At 40.3% G+C, this 22,859-nt stretch overlaps 1 protein-coding gene across 1 annotated transcript in view; it reads left to right on the top strand.

Annotated features, from left to right (window-relative positions):
• Positions 1–22,859, top strand: part of MAP1B (microtubule associated protein 1B) — a 55,508-nt gene that overhangs the window by 1,054 nt on the left and 31,595 nt on the right. The window contains exon 2 of the mRNA XM_072138807.1: positions 11,482–11,583. Coding sequence (XP_071994908.1) covers positions 11,482–11,583 — 102 coding nt within the window. The remainder of the gene's footprint in view (positions 1–11,481; positions 11,584–22,859) is intronic.

Below are 22,859 nucleotides of genomic sequence, written 5' to 3'. Positions count from 1 at the left end.
TATATATATATATATATATATATATATATATATATATATATATATATATATAAAAATGCATCATCATTTCAGATATAGGTTGTACATTCAGTACCGTTTATCAAAAATGACATCCGAAGATAAGAGGAGGTTAGGGCCTGTTATTTAATAATTGATTTTTTTTTATAGATCAATATCTCAGCAGTGTGTTGCCCTTGCAGCAGAGCTCTATGGCTGGAGTAATGACACTTGCAGAACGCAGAGAGATGCCGGCTGGTGGGCGTGGTGCAGTCCGCACTGCGGTCCCTACGGCAGCATACGGCAGCACACAGTGGACAAAGAGGGTTTGTGCAGGCAGCATAGGGGAGAGCATCTGCCGAGGAGTCACTGCTTCCCAACGCTGCTGTGTCAGTGCTTTATAGGGAAGAAAACTGCTGCCTCATTCACCTGTCACACAAAAACAGCAGCACAAGCGTCACCAATCATATAGAAAAGAAATGACACAATGCGTACGATAAATACAATAATAGATACAGAACTCTAAATGATTACAATTGTATAATGAAGATGATCAAGTATGTAATTAAGACCATAAGCTGCGAAACAACCAAATTTCATGAATTTATTTGGCCCTTCTCATAATAAAGAAGCTCATTTTAACATAAGTTTGGAAATATATTATAGGATACATAGAGAAGATGTTATAGATGACTGAGATCAGTCGGGCGAGGATGGACAGCCATCAGGACACACCTTTGTTGTGTTCTCACGAGGGCCAGTGGCCTGATCTAAAGACATAATGGATCCACAATGCATCCACAATTCTCTATTCCTTGCATAATTTTTTTTTTGGGGGGGGGGGGATAATCTTGAAATGAAAGTCGGAATCGGATTGGTTGCTGTGGACGGCATTTGTACTAGTGGATGTTCTACTTTACATTCACAACTTGTGGCACTGAATAGAAGAGAGAAATGCTGATACAGCGCTATGGGAGAGGTTTAGTTGACATCATGGCGGTGATTATTTCTAATAAAAGAATTGGCAGAACTGATAACCTGGGAGCCATAATTGCATATTAATGTCAGAGCCAAATTACCCAAAGGCTGATTCCTACAACCCTGTGAGAAGAGGAAAGAGTAGACATGGACACCTTCTATTTGACCCGTGCAGTGGCCTACCGGTTATAGGGGTAGAGTACGTCACTGTTCTGGGACCAATCTTAAGAAGGATAACAGTTTTGACATCTTAGAGCATACACCTTGAAAATTTAGGTAGTTCCTTGGATTCAGGAATACAAGGGCCATTTTCATCCTGTGATGGGACTCCATAGAGCATTCTCATTGTTTATATCCATAATAACCATATCAATAAAATATCAATACCAATGGTAGGACCAGGTCTCCGCTGAAAATATTTGTCACCAACTCACCAGGACTCATGACATGACTTGCTGAGTCACATTGTGATTTATTGTAAGTTATGAGTCAGCCCTTCTGTGGGACAATAAGTCATGGGATGTGATCGGGATTCTACACCCTACAAGTTATACTTGTGTCTTGATGAGTCAGTGGCTGATATTGTGCCAGTCATGTGTTCTGTGTAATGACTACTTTTGGTAGTGGCTCTAGCTGGTATTACACTTCACAGCAGTTTTGTCTCATTCTCTAGTCTGTAATTAATATGTAAAAAAAAGCTCGGTAAAAAATAATAATCTCCAGTATTGTCATAAAGAAATGTTGAAAAATTGGACAGTTTTTTCAGACTTCTAAATTATAATTCAATTTGAAATCCCCAGGCAGTCCCCAGGTTACGTACAGGATAGGTTCTGTCAGTTTGATCTTAAGTTGAATTTGTATGTAAGTTGGAAATGTATATATATAATTGTAACCCCAGCCAAAATTTTTTTGGTCTTTGTGACAATTGGATTTAAAAAATGTTGGGTTGTCATAAGAACCAGGGATAACAATGAAGCTTAATTACAGACGCCTGTGATAACTGTTACAGCTGTTTATTATAGCGTAGGACTAAAGTACAATAAATTACCAACATCCAGAGGTACGTTTGTAAGTAGGGGTCGTCTGTAAGTCAGGTGTTCTTAAGTAGGGGACCGCCTGTATTGTTTAGATTAATGGCTTCCCTAATTTATCTAATATGGTGCCAAACCGTGAACATCCTACATATCAACTTATGTTCTTTTGATTAGCTTTATTCTGCCTTTATTTCTATGGCAAAAAAAATACTATTTTAACAATCCAAATTTAAAGGGGTTTGCCCATGACAGAAAGTTCTCAAATTTGAATCCCCTAGTGATGTTTACACAGTAAATATTATTTTTAATCCCCTTACTGTACAATTTTACTCAGTTTTATTGCTCTTTTAGCTCCTATCACTCAGTGGTGGTCAGTGTAAGATTCCAGAGTGTGGACGGAGACTCTCTAAGCAGAAACTTTGTGATCCCTCTGTGCTATGAGATTCTGTGTGGTGACCATGTGCTTAGATTATCAGGGTCCAGGTTTATCTACGTTTTTATTTAGCTTCTGAACATTCTACTAGTTTCTGACTCAGAGAAAAAAATTGTAGAGTAAGTCTCTGCATGATGATGCTTGCCAGCAGGAAGCTCCTGTGTGTGAGCTCATCTTGTAATAGTGGGGGAGGGACAGGAGGCAGAGAGGGAAAGCCCCTCCATAATCAGAAGATTACCCACTAACATAAGAGGGGCTGCACAGTTTGCGTGCTTCACTGTATGTTAAAGTGGACCAAATGTCCACCGGTTGTTATATTTTGATATATTGGATGTTTTGTAATGCAGGGACACCTTGTATGTTTAGGATTGCATTTGTTTATTCATATGTGTAAAAGGAAAGAGGAAAGTGCTAATTAGGTGTTGCGGTTGGGTTCAGTCCAGCACTGACTGCAGCAGTTAGTGGCAGCTGTCTGGAGAGGGCTCAGTCTGCGAGTGGTTGACATAATTGTATGGGAAAGGGTGAGGCCGTCATGTGTTTATTTCTGACACTAACATGAGCCTCTACCTATTTTTACATAAAGTTAGTGATATTTTGAGTAGTACCTCATGTCGGATCTTCATGTAGGCGGTATTGGCATCTTGGCCTTCGGCTTCCCAAAGCCCACAGCTGGCTCCAGCACTGTGCATACCTGGTCAAGTGCCGGGGCCCAGAGTTTCTGGGGGGCCCACATAAGGCTGTACATAAGGAATCCATGGGGGTGAGGGGGACTGTATCTAATAAATCCATGGGGCTCAGTGGGGTATATATAATATAACCATGAGGGGACTGTTTTGTATGATAAACTAGGGAATATGTTAGGACATGAGACTGTTTTAGTTTCTGAAATTTGAATGCTGCCACGTGAGTTCACTGCATAAGGGGCTACTGAGGCTCTGTCGCCCAGGGGCCTACTGAAACCTGGAGCCGACCCTGCTGGGCCCTATATGAAGATCGCCAGATTATAAAAATACTCTACTCACCTCCGGCTTCTTTTCCCTGCAGCTCCGTCTTCTCATCTTCCGGGCCCACACGCACACACTATGACGTGGCAGGGTCACGGCCGTGTGACGTCATAGTGTTACACTTGGGCCAGAAGAGGAAAAAACAGAGCCACAGGGAGAAAAAGCTGAAGATATAAATGCTGGAGTCGGCTTATACTTGAGTATATACAGTAATCTGTCACTGGTTGTACCTTACCGAAATTCACTACTTGTAAAACCAGCCATAAAAAACTTAAGGGACATCTTCCACCAGTTTAGAAATAGTGAACCGTATAAAAATGATGCAAATATGTTGATTATTAAAAGTAATTAAAAATTCATTTTGTGTAAAAATTTAAAAAAAAGGTAAAAATGTCATGATTTATTTCTCTTTCTGTTCAGTTTTTATTTCTTTTTAGTTTATATGAATCTCAGGAGGTTTCCATTCCCCTTTATAGGTCGTCTTTTACCAGCCATCCTGAAAGCCTATAGATGCACATGCATATTTTATACCTCTGAAGCCATATCCGCTGGTGTAACTGGGAGGTGACCCAGTTATGGATCTATGCACTGGTTAGGAGGATGCAGTATTCTTCATAAGTGCACCGCTTTGCAACTCTGGGGAAACAGGCAGCATGTGCTGCTATATTTAACTCTTGAGTCCTGTGAAGGACATGACTTGTATTCTCTGACCTCCCTCTCCTCTTCTGTGGACACTGTAATCCACAAATTTGTAATTTTTCATCCATTTTTATTAGAAAAACAATCCTCAATTTGTTTCCAAGGTACACTGATATTGATTTATATGTTACCATATGTAAATTTTCTAATATACTGTGTCTTTAAGAATAAGTTGTTAGCAAATCATCAGGGATATACATACAATGGCAATCATGAGATGCCCCTTAGGCACAGAGTGACAATTTCCTTAAATTGATTATTTTGGGGCTTCCTACAGTGTGGGGCAGGTGTTCTATTATGTACAATCAATCTAAAATATCATCAGACAATATGACCCATGTGATAGGACTATAGGACTATGGAGTTATTGTGATAACCAAGTAGCGTAGCATTCCATGGATTGCATTGTTGTGTTGTTACATTATTCATTACTATCCTGATGTTTGAGGTTTAGCTACTTTGATTTGGCGTTAAAAAATTGTAAAAAATAAGCTTTTTTTATAAATAATAAAAAAATCAACAGTTAATGTTAGTTTTCATGGTCTCCTCTGAAAATGTCTTTTAAGGTTTCACCACAAAACGGCATAGTCTTTGCCAAGAAATGAACGGTTTTACAGTGCGAGAACATCCGTTTTTCCTTACCTTGAAATAAGAAGATGACAATCTGTTTAAATGTTACGAGAATAGGTCCGTCACGCCTAATGTCCTCCCATATGACTGTTTGTGCTCTGTAGTGTAATATTATATTTGTATATGTCCCCTATGATTTGTAAAGCGCAACTGAATTTGATGGCGCTATAGTAATAAAGATTATTATTGTGACAGAGATTGTCCCACTATTTATACTCTCCAATTTCAAAGGTTAGGGCAGGGGTAGACATTGCCAGGGCCGGCTCACGCACTGGGCGTACCTGGGCAAGTGCCGGGGCCCAGAGCTGCTGGGGGGGCCCACATAAGGCTGTATATAATGAATCCATGGGGGTGAGGAGATGCTGTATCTAATAAATCCATAGGGGTGAAGGGGCCTATATAAAATACCCATGTTTGGGATGATAAACTAGGTAATATTCAAAGGAACAAGAGACTGTTTCAGTTTCTGAAATTTTAATTCTGCCACATGAACTCACTGCAAAGGGTCCTACCAAGGCTCTGTCGCCCAGGGGCCTACTGAAACCTGGAGCCGACCCTGGACATTGCATTAGTGGATTCCCCTGTGCACTTATAGGGACCCACTGCCACCCTAATGTATGTAAATGTATGACCTAATATATTTAATGGGTAATAAACACTAAAAGATTGTGAGACAAATCTAAGGGAGCTTCTATCAGATAATATATGACATAACTAATAATATATGAGGTAACAAGGGGGGTTTTTTTTAACCCTTGTCAGACTTATCAGACCAACAGTCTGGAACAGGGGACTGCAATTGTCCATAAGTAATTCATTATTACTTGGATGCTGAACAAGCACATTAATGATTTGTATGGGACTGCAGGAGAAAGTGGTCCAGGAAGTCCCATAAAAGTCCATGGAGTTCTGGTTGCGGCTGCACATCATATGGAGCACTCATGGGCTCTTGTGATCATAAGGGGGTTGCAGAAATGTGTTCTATATAACAAAGTGTCTTGTACAATGTAATGAGTGGTTACTGTACTTTCCACCAGTCTGAGTCTTAGATCCACATTGCCTTACACTTGTAAGTGTGGCCTGACATGACTACACACAGCTAATAACTCATTACAGACCTTGATTTCCCATCTAAGGCTCTTCCATCATACTTTCTAATTTCGTTTCCTTCTTAGTAGCCATTTGGTGATATCACAGATGAGAGATTTCAGGCTTGTTAATGGCGACAGGAAATTAGTGATAAAAGATATCAAGAAATATGACTAATCTTCATTACATGGAGCCTTGAAACATTGCCAGTCATTTCTTGTATTTAATAGGTTGTCGTTTTTTATATCCCAGATGAATATTTTGGGCCTTTACTTAATAATCAGCTTTTTTGTAAAATATGATTTTAAGGTTTTATTTGATATATTAATGTATTCATTGCACTTTCTATAAAGAAATTGTCGTGCCGTCCTCAGCATGTAATTGGTGGTCCCAAGCAAACCCTTACCTGTTGGAACTTATGTTGCTTGGGGAAGTTACGACTAACCACACTTCTCCCATGTAATACACCAAAAGGAAATCTTTTACTACTCAAAGGGCTTTCCCTAGAATCTTGAAAGCCCCTGAAGTATTGGGTGAAAAATAGAACGTATTAACCGGTGACCGGTGTCACCCCATTACTTCTGGTTTTCAGCACTGAGCTTGGGTGGAGGGTTTGGGGGGTCATGTGATCTGGTTAAGCCAATGAATGGCCACCTTGGATCCTGGGACAACAAAGGAAGTGACCTCTCAAGGTCAACAGGAGTGACGCCCACCCCTAAAAAAATAAATTCAGGACTTATGTAGTGCCTGAAGTATTGGGGTTGTAGCATAGGAAATATACCATCTTTTTTATTAACAACTGGCCCAGCCCCCAAGGAATCCCTTGAATGTCTCAAAGAAGTGGATCCCAGGAATATAAGGCTCCATCTTTATTCATTATACAATTTTTAAATTCAATTGATTTAAAATTATTTATAATAATTTTCACTCTCTAAGTTCTTCTTAGGTAACTTATCCAGATATTCACAAGTTTTTACGAGACAAATCAGCTAGACTAAGATGACTCACTTCTATCAGTTTTGAGTATTATGTACAAAATGTTGAATGTTATGACAAATATTTGTATGTTTTTATTCATCTTTATTTTATTTATTTCCAAAAATGGAGGGGGAAGCAACTAGTGCTCTGCATTACATAAAACCTACCTCTAGCAGGGATGGTAGATGGATGCCACATGAACACAAGGGGGGCAGATTTATTTACCCTTCCCTGGCGCGATCCTCGATCCGGAATGTCCGATAATAATGCACTCTGCCGCGATTCACTTAGATTGTGCGCCCGATATCCTGCATGTGTCACTTCCTACTCTGTTCCTCCGGAGTTCACCTTCTTCTTCCCGGTGTATGTAAGTGCATTGACTTGCAACACAATTTTAAAGTTAAATCCCGCGCTCAGTCCAAATCCGTGGGATCCGTGAGCCCACCCCACCAATTTCTGACGATTGCGCCAAAATCCGTTCACGTGCGAAACATTCCCCTTTTAAATACCTGTCCCAGCCATGCGAAACCCGAAAATGTCGGTATATCTGACAAAAGTGCAGTCCGCGGACCCTTACTAAATAAGCCCTGAGATGTCAGATAAAGATAATTGGCAGTATCATACTATAGCAGTTGCTCTTCTATATCTCTTATTTTACTTTAGTTTCTTGATCATTAAATATTTATTCTGTGGGTAGAAAAGGACTGGATGTTCTGCTCACAGCATTGATGACAATGGTTAGTTTTAAATATTTCCTGTAGTGCTCTTTTAACTAAATTGCAGGATTTTTCTGTGTCTGAATCTTTGTACAGTCTGCTTAGATCCTCCAGCTTCATAACATGCTGTTTGCAGATAGGACACTATGTACAATCTATACAGCTCCTTCTGCTCTATAACCTGTTGCCTGCAGATAGGACACTGTTTACAATCTTCTCAGCTCCTCCTGCTCTATAACATGCTGCTTGCAGATAGGACACTATGTACAATCTGCTCAGCTCCTCCTGCTCTATAATAAGCTGCCTGCAAATAGGACACTATTTATAACCTGCTTGGATTCTACCTGCTCTTTGTCATGCTACCAACAGACAGGAGACTATTATCAATTTTATTAGCTCCTCCTGCTCTATAACATGCTACTTGCACATTTACTTACCCGTCCCTTTGACGCCGCGAGATCTGGAATATCCGATGAGGATTCGGAGCTGCCACGATTCACTAAGATCCTGCACCCGATATCCTGCACGCACGCGCTCCCACGCTCAGGTCCGCCAGAGTTCACCTTCTTCTTGTTGCGTTGTCCGACGTCCACGCCCCCCCCCCCCCCCCGATTTGTGTCGCATGCAAGCCGACGCACATACGCCACAATCTGATCGCATGCGCCAAAAAACCTGGGGTAATTCAGAGCAAATCAGAAAAAATCACGAAACGGAAACATGTCTGACGGACCCATAGTAAATGTGCCCCTATGGGCGGATTTATCAAGGCTTGTACTGTCATAAAAGCCCTGATAGAGGTCACAAATCCTGGCATACAGTCAGGTCAGGAATTGTGACTTCATCCCTCTTTACGCTGCCTCCACTTCAAGTGGACATGGATGGGGGGTGGGGGGACAGTGCCAGGCCATAGAATGGGTCATTGGGTAGGGATGCCTCGCAGCGATGCACTAGCTATAGCCTGTGCTATTTGCAAGCATAGAATTTCAGCCTGCAAGGTTGGATATATCAGAGCCATATGTATTGAAACTAAAGGGGCAAGGATAACATCAAGTACTGGTGCACTTGATAAACCTCCCCTCCCTATGTAAAATCTGCGTAGTTTCATCTGCTCTATAACATGCTGCCTGTTAATAGAATGCAATGTAGAATATGTTCAGCGCTGCTTGGACTTTAACAAGCTGTCTGCTGATAAGACATTATATACAATATCCTCAGCTTTTCATGCAGTCTGCATACACTGTCCCTCATCATCTTCATTATCATATGTATTATGTAAGAATATGAATGTGTTTGTCTACTTGATAAAATCCTTTGCTCATTGTGATAGTAGTGACTAGTCCATGGTAATGTTGGTGCTTCTCAGTGTAAGCAGTAGTGGATTATAATATAGGCAATCTGAGCGGTAGCCCGGGGCCCAAGACTTCTAGGGGGCCCATGACCAACTACCAAATTCACATATGAAATCCTCTGTTCCTGCTCTCAATACACATGTACATAAGAGCCATTTCAGGACCTTTCAAGGTCCTGCAAAGGTCCTGAAACCACAGACTGAAAGCAGTAGGGAGGGACACATCCTCCATTCCCTAAGAAGCTGATTCTAGAACCAAATGTAGGAAGTCATTTCCAGACTTGTAGGGGCTGTAATATTCATACAGCCCAGGACTTATGGCAGTCTTAATCCAACCCTTAGTATAAGTAACGGTTTTCCAGGTTTATATATCTGTGGCAAGTTTATGAGGTTATTCATGTGTTGTACATTGTCTGTATTAGTACACATGGAGGGTTATGGTCCGTGTTACTTCTAATAGATGAGAATATTTTGGAATACTGGCAGAACACCTGTGCTGGAAGAAGAGTTTATTCCGTAGGGAGAAATGCAGGTTTCTTAGTAACACAATATTATGCGAGATCCCATGAGGATTTCCGCTACCGACTAAACAGTAGTGGTGACTGTATAGAATAAAGGGAAAAGCTAACTGTTATGCAGAATCATAGCATCAAGTATCATGGAAAAATAATGGCAAATGATTGTTACTGTCTGTTGTGAAAACACAATATATTTTCAATATATTTATATTAATGTATATATTATTCAATATCGTTCAATATTTCAATCTTGTGGTTCATAAAAAGACCCCCATATTAAGGAAAAAAAATTCTTCCCAAATCAAAATATTTTTTAAAAACATATTTCATTTCCAAAAATCTACATTCCACTAGAAATAACCAATAACGTTGTCTATTAGACGTGTCCAGGGAGACATCTTTGTATATGATAATAATTGGAAAAACTTCTTTCCTCTGTTTCCAATCAGGACCCCTTTATCAGGAATGCCTCGGAATACAGAAACCACATGACCTTTAAGAATAATTCATATCTGCTGTCAGAGCAGTAAAAGATGGATAGTAGCACATGGGGAGAATAATTATCTATATAAGGCTTAAAGGGGTATTCTCGCCTGGGCACTCACATTCAGTTTGATGAATCTGCGATATATAAACATTTCTTCAATTCGATGTTATTAAAAAAAGGTTCCTGTGTGAAGATAATTTCTCATAAATGTAGTCATTTTGTCCCTTAGAAACGAGATAGCTTCCTTGGATACGGCCACCTCTGCCTAAAAGATAGCACAAATAAACAAAAAGGTTTTGTAGATGAACTGTCCAGGAGTTACTTCAGGTCCCACAGCCGTCCTGTGGTAATGATTGCTGAAGCCAGGGGGTCAGGCAGGACTCTATAGCGCAAGTCTGGCCACCTTTGCCAGAGTGTGACGTGGTCATATCCGAGGAAGATATCTGGTTTCTAAGGGACAACATGACTACATTTATGAGAAATTATCTTCACACAGGAACATTTTTTTTAATAACATCCAATTGAAGAAATGTTTACATATGGAAGATTAGTGAAACTGAATGTGAGTGCCCAGACGAGAATACCCCTTTAATGCCCATTTGTGACATTCTTTTAGTCAGTAAAGTCTAATGCGCTTTGTTGGTGTCTGTTATTTTACATATAGGGGACTTACTTTTGTTCATTGTTCTGCTACTATAACATAATAAATTTTAGAGCCTTAGAAAGACAAGGGTCCTAAAACCACATATTGAAAGCAGGCTAAAGGGGCACATGCCCCATTCCCCAAGAAGCTTGATTCTAGTACCAGATGTAGGAAGTGATTCCAGACTTGTAGGGTCTATAATATTCATGCAGCCCAGGGCCCGTGGCAGTCCTAAAGAAAATCTACCATTCGAATTGATGCATTATGAAGCAAACATACCTTGATAATACTGTAGAGACTCATACACAGCAGCTGGGGGATGGTGCAGCAATTGATTATTCTGCCTGGCAGGGAGAACAGTGATTACATCATCCTCTGAGCAGTGCACAAGTAATGTGATAGGAAAAGCGCAGAGCCCAAGCACAGAAGCAACAGAGCATCATTATGATAGTTTTATAATTGTTTTCTCAGCAACAGGGCAGGGACACTTAGGACAGGGATTAAACACGATATGTTTCTGCAGCAGTGTAGCTACAGCATTCTCAAGGTATGTTTGCTTCATAATGCATCAAATCAAATGGTAAATTTTCTTTAACCTGCCTCTGAATGAAACTAATGTGAAAAAGAGGTTTTAGATTCCCAAAAAAGTGACAGTTCATACATTCTGGTATCTGAAGCAATGGCTCACAATTTTGTGTCCTGAGTGGGCAGAACTCACATGCCATGGCTTTTCATCCTCTGGTGTTTAAGTGATGGTGCCACAAACATGGTGCACTTGATCCATGGCTTCAGACATGATAGGCACATGTATCACCTATCAAGCCCTCAGTTTTTTTTTTCTGAAAATGGAAGCCCCCTTTAAAAGCAACAATTTCTCGGCTACACCTTAATGGCAGTAGTTAATTGTTACTGTGCTTTGTTTAACAGGTATCCGTTCATGGGACACAGACCTCATTTCATGCAACTTAGATCAAGAACTGAAGCTATTTGTTTCCCGTCACTCAGCGAGGTTCTCCCCAGAAGTTAGAGGTAAGTCATCTAGAAATAAGTCTCTGCAAAAGTTAAGGATAAAGTTCTAGATCTGATTTGATCTCTGGTATTCTTCAGCAGCAACCACAAAAGCGGGGACCCGACAAGTGCCCCATATAAAATGCAATACGGTTGTCTTACTGTCAAGGGAGCTGACTTACATGGTAGCTAAAAGAGGTGTATTTTACCTTATCCCATCCTAGAAAACTTTGCATAATTTCCCAGAATCCCCTAGTGGAGCATGCATGGCTATAAAACTCCACACACCTACATGGTGGCCTTAATTGGCAGTTGCTGTAAGGAGAACTCTTACCTCCTGACCCTAGTCACAACCCTCTCACCCAGCCAATCCAGTTCCCTTTGCTGTTCTGAAGAGACCCAATCAGGTCGAAACATTGCTGTCTACAGTTGGGAATCTGTTCCTTCTGGAATAGATATACTGGTTTGGTTTTAATTCGGCATCAAGTCACAAGGCCTCTTGTAGGTCATGCTTGATCTCAGGGGAGCTGCCTTACAAGGTAGCTAAAAGAGGTGTGGTTTTCCTTATCCCATCCTGGAAAATGTTGCATATTTTCCGAGAATTCCCCAATGGAGCATCCATGGCTACAAGACTCCACATGCCTACACTGTGGCCTAAATGGTGGCTTTAATTGGCAGTGTCCGCAAGGAGAACTCTTAGGCCCCTTCCACACTGGCGTTTTTCATGCGCGAGCTTGCATTTGCTTTGACGCGCGTCAAAATCGCAGCATGCTCTACTTTTGCGTTTCACGCGCGTTTTTCCCGCCCCATTCAAGTCTATGGAGACGCATCAAAAATGCATTGCACTCGCAAGCATTGCAAGTGTAATGCGAGTGCAATGCGTTTTAAATGGATGGGTTGCTAGGTGACATGAATAATTCCCCTGCTCGAGATCGAGCATTTAATTAAAAAAACACAGTGAAGAACAGTGAAGAATAGAATAAAAACAGTGAACACAGTGAACACAGGATCATTTAAGTGAAAAACACAGTAAAGAACACAGTGAAGTACAGATGTTCGGCACATCTGCTTACTTGTCGGGAGATACGCGCGGAACGGTGCGAACAAAATAGCATGTGAAGAACAATATATATGTGTGAAGAAGACATTGCAGATGTATGGAAACATCTGCAATGTGTTCTTTACACACATATATATTGTTCTTCACATGCTATTTTGGCCGCACCGTTCCGCGCGTATCTCCCGACAAGAAAGCAGATGTGCCGAACATCTGTAATCTATTCTTCACTGTGTTCTTTACTGTGTTTTTCACTTAAATGATCCTTTGTTCACTGTGTTCACTGTTTTTATTCTATTCTTCACTGTTCTTCACATCTGCTAACTTGTCGGGAGATAATATACGCGCGGAACAGTGAAGAATAGATTGCAGATGTTTGCATACATCTGCTAACTTATCTGAAGACATTCTTTTTCAATTAAATAAAACATTTTATTCCCGAACCATGGTCCTTTTGAAAAAGTCCCATTGACTTAAAAAACGCGCGTGAAAAACGCACCGAAAACGCAAAAAAACGCAAACAACACGCACGGGGAAAACGCACAAACGCTAATGACTCCAAGGAAAAATGGAACAAAAACGCAGCCAAAAACGTCAGTTTTTCATGCATTGCACCCTGACGTGAAATGCAACGCTAGTGTGGAAGGGGACTTACTTGTCGACCCTACAATGATCAATTTGTAATGATCAATTACAATATAAACATCCGGAAATATATTCTGTAATAGAATGTTCCCTTATCGTGGATCTTTGGGCTGTGCTTATTATCAGCACCCACTGCTAATGAGCTGATAGGATTGCTCCAGTCTTATCAGCTCCGTTCACCGTAGGCTATTAAATGGAACATACTTGTCGTTGGAGTAGGTAGGGGGTGTTCTAGTTCTACAAGTTCTTTATGTGTAACCTTAATGCCAATGTGGTTGTAGGACTGAATAGCTGAAGAAAATTCAAGGACTTGCAAATGATTTTTATTCTATGTGAGATTTGGTGCTAAATAGGTCATCCATTGTGCATTACATTGTTGAATGTGACTAATCCCACAATCCTTTTGTTGTATGAGAACAATGTACTTCCTATAATAACGTGTCTGGTATTAGAGTCATGCATTATGGTTCTGTACTGCAAGTCACATTGCCTGAGCTTATTCTTACCTAGTAGAATGGCCTTTCCATTATGTATGTGGAAATAATCACAAGTATTAACTAATAACGTTCATCAATGATTTAAGTTTTTCACGTTTTCCTTCAGTCTGAATGGCTGATCTGATCAGAGTGAAGGAGATGCAATGTATAGTTCTCTAAAGGGAATGTATATTATTTTTAATCAGATTATATTGATTATATAGTATTTTTTTTACTTTCTTGGCCATCCATAATAGGTGATTCCAGTTGTTTCACTACCCATTGACGCACATACTGTAAGGCTCCATTCACACATCTGGAGGGGATGAACGCTGCTCTCCCCTCACCAAAGGGAGCTGAGCGGATGTACCGAAAATCAGGGCTGGAGTAGGACCTGCCCTATCCTTTGAGTTCTGTGTGTAGGTCACGGCCGCCATTTGCGGAAATATGCATGGACCCTAACCTGACATTTACTGAGTTCTGCAACTCATGTTTAGGGCTAAAAAAAAACACAATTGTGTTTGGTTTGTGAATCCATGGACTGTGTGGTTTCCAGATTTCATGGACCAGACACTGGGGTGGATTTACTAATTGTGCCGCAAGGACGACTGTCTCCGGAAAGCTTAGCCTGATGTCTTAAAGTGGTGCACGGCTGTTAGTGATTACTGGGTAGACGGAACTTATCAGTCGTGTGCCAGAAAAATGCAGACAGTAATGAAGTGTACGCCCGAATGTTACATGTACTGCGCCTTAATTTTGCTCTCAGACCAATTTTTTCCTGGTCTATTGTGCGCCTAAATTTGCACCTAAAAATGCCGGCAAGATACACATAAATGTGGAGGATAATTTGGAAATGTTAGGCCACACTCACATGTGCCAAAGAAAACTGAAGGTGTCAGGATAGTCGGAAACATCTGTTCTTTCTGGCGCAAACTCATTATAAATGATCCGCAACAATTCTGCACCCTAAAAAACATAAAATCCCGGCATTTTTTTGGAGCAGATACGATAATACATGTCCCCCACTGTGTCAGGGACGGGACAATTCTCCTCTCAGACACTCATGATAAATCCCCCCCTTGTATCATATATAACTATGATGCTTGCAGCCTTGTCCATGGTTTCATAGACCTGGCAGGATTGTGTGTTTTAGGCTTTACTGTATAGATTGGTTTAGGGTCAGCAGTGCCATTTCAGTTTCGTTAGGAGTTGTTGAGGATAGCTCTGTTATTCAGCTGGAGGGCAGGCTGGTAATAGCCTTCACACATAAACCTCTGTAGGCATCTGTCATGACACTTCTGGTTTTCTGTAGATGCATTTTAGACTTTTTTGAAATTGATGTATAGTTTGGAACCTAGGTGTTACCATTCAGTTTGTCAAAGTCGTACATAATCTTTTTCGGTTCAACGGTTTATCCCAACTGACATTTTCCTGCAAATCTCTCGATATTCTACTCATCTGTTTCCCTATTTACTCTTGGAGGAAATAAAAGCTGAAGAAAGCATATGAGACCAAATAAAGTTAGTAGAATATACAGTGAGTATATTTTAGGACATTTTCAATAGGCACAAAAAATGGATCAAAAAATCTGTGTAAAGAAAGCATTAGGAGCTTTGAAATAGCTGACTGAAAAAGATCCTCAGTCCTATCTGCTGCGCACCCGTAGCTGACAACCTCCAGATTTACAGGGTTCAATGTGCATTTATTATGTCAGTGTCTGTTTACATTACAATCTTTTATGATTGTCTATGCGAAAGTATAATTTCAGGGTTGGATTATGTCTTAATTTTCATTCATTATAATGTGCTAGTATATGAAATTATACTCCTATCTTAACTAATGTATCACATGCTTCTGTGTTACTGAAATAGGAGAATAAGAAAATAGTATTAGCAGATTTGGAAGGCAATAATTTATTATTTAGGCTTTCATCCAAGATTTTGCTCAGCTGCAACGTTTTTGATTTCATGCAAGACTCAGATTATGCTCTGTCAGTTTTTGTATATGAGAAGGTTGGCTGCTTTTTTACAAACTTCTTCCTATATGCTTTGTAGTGGGATTCGTCTCCTTGTCGGCTGTTTGGAGATTTATAGGCTATGTTTACTCCAATAAGGATTCTGGGTAAGGAACATGCAAATCAATTTTACTGGATTAAAAAAAAGTCCCTGCCATGGTCATGTCACAAGAAAAAGTCAATCAATGACATTTAGTGAGATATAACTAATGGAACAGTTTTTTTCCATCCAAGAAAATTGATAAATAATTAGACTGAACATATTTGGATTGGGTAGGGGTGCTCCCAAGAAAATTGATAAATTATTGCATATTCCTTTCCTATATTCTTTAAAAGGCATGAAGAGACAATGAAAGAGTTTTTCTTGTATGACCACGTAACTAACCAGAGCCATGCCCTCGAGCATGACTAAATTAGCAGACATAGAATGAAAACATGAAAATATTCTTCAAAAACTAGTGTCATACCTAGGTGTAATGCAGTGAGGGAATGGCTAGGACGGACTGGAAGGACAGACACAAGCTAAATTCCCCTCTTAGCTGTTCCTTCCTATTTGCCCATCCTATTCTAAGGGCTAGATCACTACTGATCGATGTTCCCTTAATGTGCTAAAGTGCAAACTTTGGAGTCAAAGACAGAACAGTGCAAATATTAGGAGTAGTCAACAGATATGGGTCAGACCCAAGAGGACAATGCAGTGTAGAATCAATAGGCAAAATGTATGGTCAAAAAACAGGCAAAGGGTCAAGAAATCCATAATACAGAAATCATGATAACGCCAACAAGCTCCAAATAAGACTTAAAGCAAACACAGGTGAAATGGCAGGCAAACCTTATATGAGATTTAAGATACCTGTCCAGATGTTGACTGGACCAATTCCCTGACATCCAGATAAAGCAGACCCGCAGTATGAGTGGAAGAAGAACGTGTCCATTTAAGCAAACTGAACTGTTCACAACCCAGTGCAAAATAAACAGGAGACCGATAGGTGTGGTAGAAGTCATTGAAGTCAGGAATGGAATAAAGGAGTGTCTAGACTAGTAAACCACTAGTGTGACCTAAAACCAAATGACACTCATCATCACATCTTCAGACATACTTGAAGGACAGAGGATACAACAGAAGCAGGAATGAACACAGATGTTACACCTAGGATCATGACTGCAGTGTAATCCAGACAGTTGTCTTGTGCGCACTGTGCAACCTTCAGCTCATATATTTAAACATAACCCAGAAAGGAAAGAATTGTATGCAAGTCCTTTCTATATTGTGCAGAGAGACATCAAAACTGATATACCAGTTACTGATATACTGATTCCCTCTGCCATTTCACCCTGTTACTTGCTAATATATGTCATTTAACTATGGTAATCTATACAGGGATTGTTAATAGGTAGCATTAAGAAATCCAATTAAATGAATCTCATTGGAAACTGTTAGCAATAATTAAACTCATTAGAAGGATCTGACTTGCTGTAAATTAGTTTGCATTTTCTCCAGATTATTTTTTTCAGGCAATAAAAATCATCCTTTGGGCAAGACTTACATGGCCGCATATTAGCACAGGTATTAATGCCGGGACATCTAGATTTGATTGAAGTTGTAAGGAATAAAATTCATGACATAAGAGAAATTACTGGTGATCTTGGCTACAAAATCACCAAGCAAAGAGTAGAGGGGGTTCGAGAAACAATGCGGTGGGTGGTCTGTGAGATTAGTATGGCTTTATTGTCTTGGTGTAGTCAGCCTGGTCATTTTGCATAGACTTTTTTTCCTGTGGACATTCAGTAAACGGTTGGCCTGTCACTGTATGGCCTCATGCATAGGAATCAAAAAAATACAAATGTTGTTTCGGGATGTTGGCTAGCTGTTATTTCAATGGTTGGCACAAGTCTCCATGTATTTCTGTATATCCATGTGCAAGATGCCTGAGCAGCAAACTCAGAGCGGCTCCTATTTCGCACGTGATTGTGTCTTGGACAGACTTTTCTGTAGTCATCGACGTGCGAACAGACCTCAATAGCTACGTGACCATTGTTTGCGGCCTGTGATATGCACATGTGTGCATGAGGCCTTAGGGAGAGTTGTGAAACCATCCAAAATTGTCTTTGTAGCCCCTAGTTACCAATCACTGCATCACCATTTATTCTACTGCTCTTTACAAATTAAGGGGGGTGCTCTGATTGGTTGCAATAGGGACAGATTTTTTTCTACCGGAATTCTGGAAAACCCCTTGGGGAATAGGGTTTCCCTGCTCTGGCTCCAGGTTGCTGCTTCGAACCAGTACAGTACTTGCAATCTTTGGCCAGAAGTCCCCTAGGGGTCAGTACACTTGCTTCAGCCAATCCCTGGATGACAATACATCACTGTTATCATGTTTTCAGGAGTAATGCTATAAACGGAAACTGGCACAGGGTTTTACCCCCCTAAACTAAAAACATCTTCAAGATAGCTGTGAAATATCCTTTCAAAATTTTCCCATTTTTATGTGAAATCTCACCTGTTTGCATACAAAACAATCTCATCCAAAGTCATGTGAAAATGTGATGAGAAGAGTCAAGTTTAGAGGCTTTAGATGCCTCTAAAGCCTCAAATGTAAGATAAGAATCTATTTTTTTAGATAACATTAGGTATGTGGTTCAGTGAGCTACAAAAAGGAGATACAGACAAGTTAGAAAAGTAAGGTACAGATAAAAAGAACCAATTCCTGCTTTTTTAAAGGACATATACCACAATTTTCCCATATGCCACCCTTGTTACCTTATGCACACGATGGAGCCTCTTTGTGCTTCCTCTGGGGGCCCCTGTGTTATGGAGTAAATAAACTTTTATATCTATTGAAATGAGCCGGAGGCGCTCAGGGTCTCGTCCGCCGAGCGCCTCCTGGCTCCTCCGAAGGCTAATTTACTCATGCCCCCAACCCCCGCCTCATTCGTATGCACTGCTCCCATCTACCGGCGTGGTTATGCAGCCAGTGCCGTCATCCGGCACTCTTCTGTCGCAATATCTTCTGTTGTGCGCAGCTCGCAGGTACGCTGTGCGGCTGCGCAATAAGTCAAGACTGCTGAATGACCGGCTGCCTGACCGCATGGGTATCTGGTAGCGATGCATACGAATGAGGCAGGGGGGAGGTGCACAAATTAGTCTTCGGATGAAGCGCTCCTCGGATAAGACCCTGAGCGCCTCCGGCTCATTTGCATAGATAGATAAGTTTATTTTCTCCATACCACTGGAGTCCCTGAAGGAAGCGCAAAGAGGCTCCATCATAAGCATAAGGTAACGAGGGTGGCATATGGGGACAGTCTACCACCAAGAAAATGGTGGTAGATGTCCTTTAAAACTATCTGCATCTTTGGCTTTGAAGATCACAGCTCACAAGCTTATCTGTAATTTAGAAAGCATGTTTCTAGGTACTAAAGACAGACACATTTTAAGTGACATTCCACCTGCAGCCTCTAAACCTAACTAATCTTTTGTAAAACATGACTCTTATCTGCTATTTTTCACATGATATCGGAGGAGATTTTTGTATGTAATGGGTAGAATTGCACATAGAAGTTACAATTGTAGAAAGTACATTTCATACTCTACTAGAATGTGCTGCTAGTTTAGTGGGGTACAGTCTGGTGACAGGTTCCCTTTAATGCTAATGTTGGTGCCTACCCCCGATATCCAGTCCATATTTTAGAACAGATTTCCTATTATGCAGATCCGGTGTCCCTGGAAACTGGTGCCATGGCAATATTGCAAGTATGTCCAATTCTGTAAAAGGCTGTTTTTGGTTTGACTGCAGAAATAAATGTTTATTGTAAAAAGGGATATCAAATATAAGAAAGCCAAATGAAAAAAAGATTGCTTATAGTGCTGTATCCTGGTTTCGGGAGCTAATAATTGCATGACATCATTGCAGATCCATTAGGCCATTACTTCATGTAATTGCATTGTGTGCCCCCGCACATCTGGGAATACATTCCTCTATGTGCCTTCTCACAACACAGGTTTTGCTGTGAATTATGGAGACTTGTTAATTATGTATAGCCTTTAAAAATGTAAATTCTCCTTCATTATTAATGTTTCCATAGCTGTACTAAGTGCTGGGGCTCAGCATCTCCTTCACTGATCAAAGTACACATTTGCCTTATTATTCGGATAAAGTGTCAGTGTTTACTTGATACCAATTTGGAGAGGTTTGTAACCCAGAGCCCCCTTACACCTCAGAGAAAAGCTGCCTACATTATGACAATGTTGGTAGGTTTAGGCAGCTATACCATGTGTCTGTCTGACAGATGATGACGGATCGGACATGTTGAATTCTTAATCTTCTTGTTCTCAGGAGAGATAAGTTGCTGCCAAATGTCTGCTAGTAACTTTTTCCAATGTGTAACCGGCTAAGTCAAGTGTGCATGTGCAAAAGAAAATCATGAGGATAGCCCATTAAAGAGGACATGTCAGGTCATTTTGAGACCCTAAACCACCTACACGTCTGTATGGACCTGTGATTTAGGGTCCCAAATCAACCTGTATACAAGCTGTGAGTGGCTACAATAAAAAGTAACAAGCATTTATACTTACCTGGATGTAAGTCCGATAAGCCTTATCGGACTTATATCCAGGTAAGTATAAATGCTTATCGGATAAGGCATATCCTATTCTGTCAGTCATATCCTTTTTCTTATCTTCCGTTTTCTAAAACTTGGACAAAAAATAACTCATAATCTTTCCTCCACCTTCTCTCTCACCAGACATAATCATCACACTTCACACTCTCCCAAGTCCCTAAAGTCCATTGCCTTGGAGTCACCTTTGACTTATGCTTGAAGCCTCACATCCAGGACCTTACTATCTCTTGCATTTGACCCTTTCTCTACCAAGAGTCTACAGAATTACTAGTCCTGCCCTCATCATCTCCCACTTTGGCCTACTGCAATATTCTTCTCTGTGCTCTCCCAGCTTACTCTCTAACACCGCTCCAATCCATCCCTAACTCTGCTGCCCCCCTAATCTATCTCCTTGCTTCTCCTCTGCCTCTCCTCTCTGCCAGTCTCTCCACTGGTTGCCCATTGCACAGCAAATTCAATTTAAAATACTAAACATGACCTACCTAACCTGTCCCCTCCATATATCTCCGAACTCATCAGCCAATACTGCCCCTCAGTAATCTCTGATCTTCATAAGACCTTGTGCTTAACTCTCTTACCATCTGTCCTCCTCACAACCATCTCCAGGACTTCTTCCATGCTTCCCCCAAACCCTAGAACTCTCTACCAAAATGTGTCACTTCCCCACTTTCCAAACCTTCAAACATGTCCTAAAAACCCATCTGTTTACGATCGACTACAACACACAATTAACCCACCACTTTGCTCCTTCACCTCATGTCCTCATCTACTCTCCCATATAGAGCTCAAAGGCAGGGTCTTCCTCCCACCGACTGTAGTCTCTTTATTTTCATGTTAATGTAATATATGTGAACCCCTTATTGAATGCACAGAACTATGGAATGCATGGTGTTCTATAAATAAATGATAATAATAATGATTATAGTAAATTAGAAAAAATAACCCACAAGGCTTATAGATACCTTTGGAGTCACAATCATTTACATTCATAGACAGTGGTATATAACGTTTCATGGCTTCCATACTTTAAAGGAGTCGTGGATGAGATTATCGATCCAGTTTTCAATAAATCCTGAGGGATTGTGCAGATTTATTATGATATGACTCAGGTTATTGTCAGTATCTGCTATTTAGTAAGAATAGTGCTGCACACATCAATATATGACTTGAGAGGATATTTGAGGACATAACAAAGAAAATGTATACTATGTGGAAGAATACATACAATGTTCCCGGAGCTGAGACAGCACACGGTCTCATCTATCTATGAATAATTTATTACATACTCTATTTTTACAGATTTTATTATATTTTGTCATTCTAGTTTGGAAGTTATAATAAAGGACCCTACTAGTACTATAGTACAAACAGTCCAAATCTATATTCTCTTCTTATCTACTGAACCTTTCAGATAATTTAGGAAGTTTTCCATATGTGTACATGAGAAGTAAAACTATTTCTAGTTATTATACATCTTTTATTCTGGATTTTTATATGTTTTCCCCTGCTGCAGACTGTAATCTTCAGTTGCCTTAGAGCTGGTGGAGAAGACTATGTACTATAATGTCTCCTATTCACTGTACACAGAGCAAACCTATCGCTATGACACTCACCGAAGCAGCAGCGCCAACACATAGGACAGTATAGAGAAGAAAAATTAAAAAAAAAAATTAATTCAGTGGAGAGGAGACACTTTTAGCTGTTGTTTCTGCTTACCCGCCCCCTCCCCAAGATAACTATAACTATAATTTGATGCTTTATTGACTTGCAGTCTGTCTCGGGAGATCAATACAGACTGGGGATGTCAGTATGGGAAGGAGGGCATGTCTTATTAGTGGAGAAAGAGGCATTACCATTCATAAGACACAATGCAGAGTTTCTTATTTTTATAGTTCAGAAGTTAGTGACCATTTACGTATTTAATACATTCTCGTCATTTTGGGTCTTGACAGATTGTACTTATATCCCTCTTTGAAATAAGCTTTATTTCTTCTTTTATTCCCTGCCACACACATTCCTGAAGACAGTGTAACTCCTGGGGATGGCTTAATTAGATCCCGCTAATTCCAAATTATGGAGTGTGATTTACATTTTATCCTGGTGGATTACAATCTGATAGAAGCTATTAGCACTCAGTCTGTGACTCCGGGCATTGTACATTTTAAGACAGGCTTCATATGCCCTATGGGACTGTTCTCCTTAACTATTTCAGCACTACTACTTAGCCTTGTATCATTAGTAATAAGCTGTAATTGCTGCTAACGATCAGTTATGATCAATACCTGCTCTGGGCATGATAATGTTATGTAATGTTATATGACGGAATTATACAGTACATGTCTATACTGCAAGCATTGCTTATGTAACTTAGTATAACTGGTGTGTGCTGAGTTGTGGTACCACTGTTACATAACATACAATATACTTGGGTCCACATTATCTTCTCTTTGTCACAATGTGACACAATTATCAGCAAGCAAGAACT

The sequence above is a fragment of the Engystomops pustulosus genome, chromosome 1, assembly GCF_040894005.1.
Source record: "Engystomops pustulosus chromosome 1, aEngPut4.maternal, whole genome shotgun sequence".
In the NCBI taxonomy this organism is placed as follows: domain Eukaryota; kingdom Metazoa; phylum Chordata; class Amphibia; order Anura; family Leptodactylidae; genus Engystomops; species Engystomops pustulosus.
This window is presented reverse-complemented; position numbering and strand designations above follow the sequence as displayed.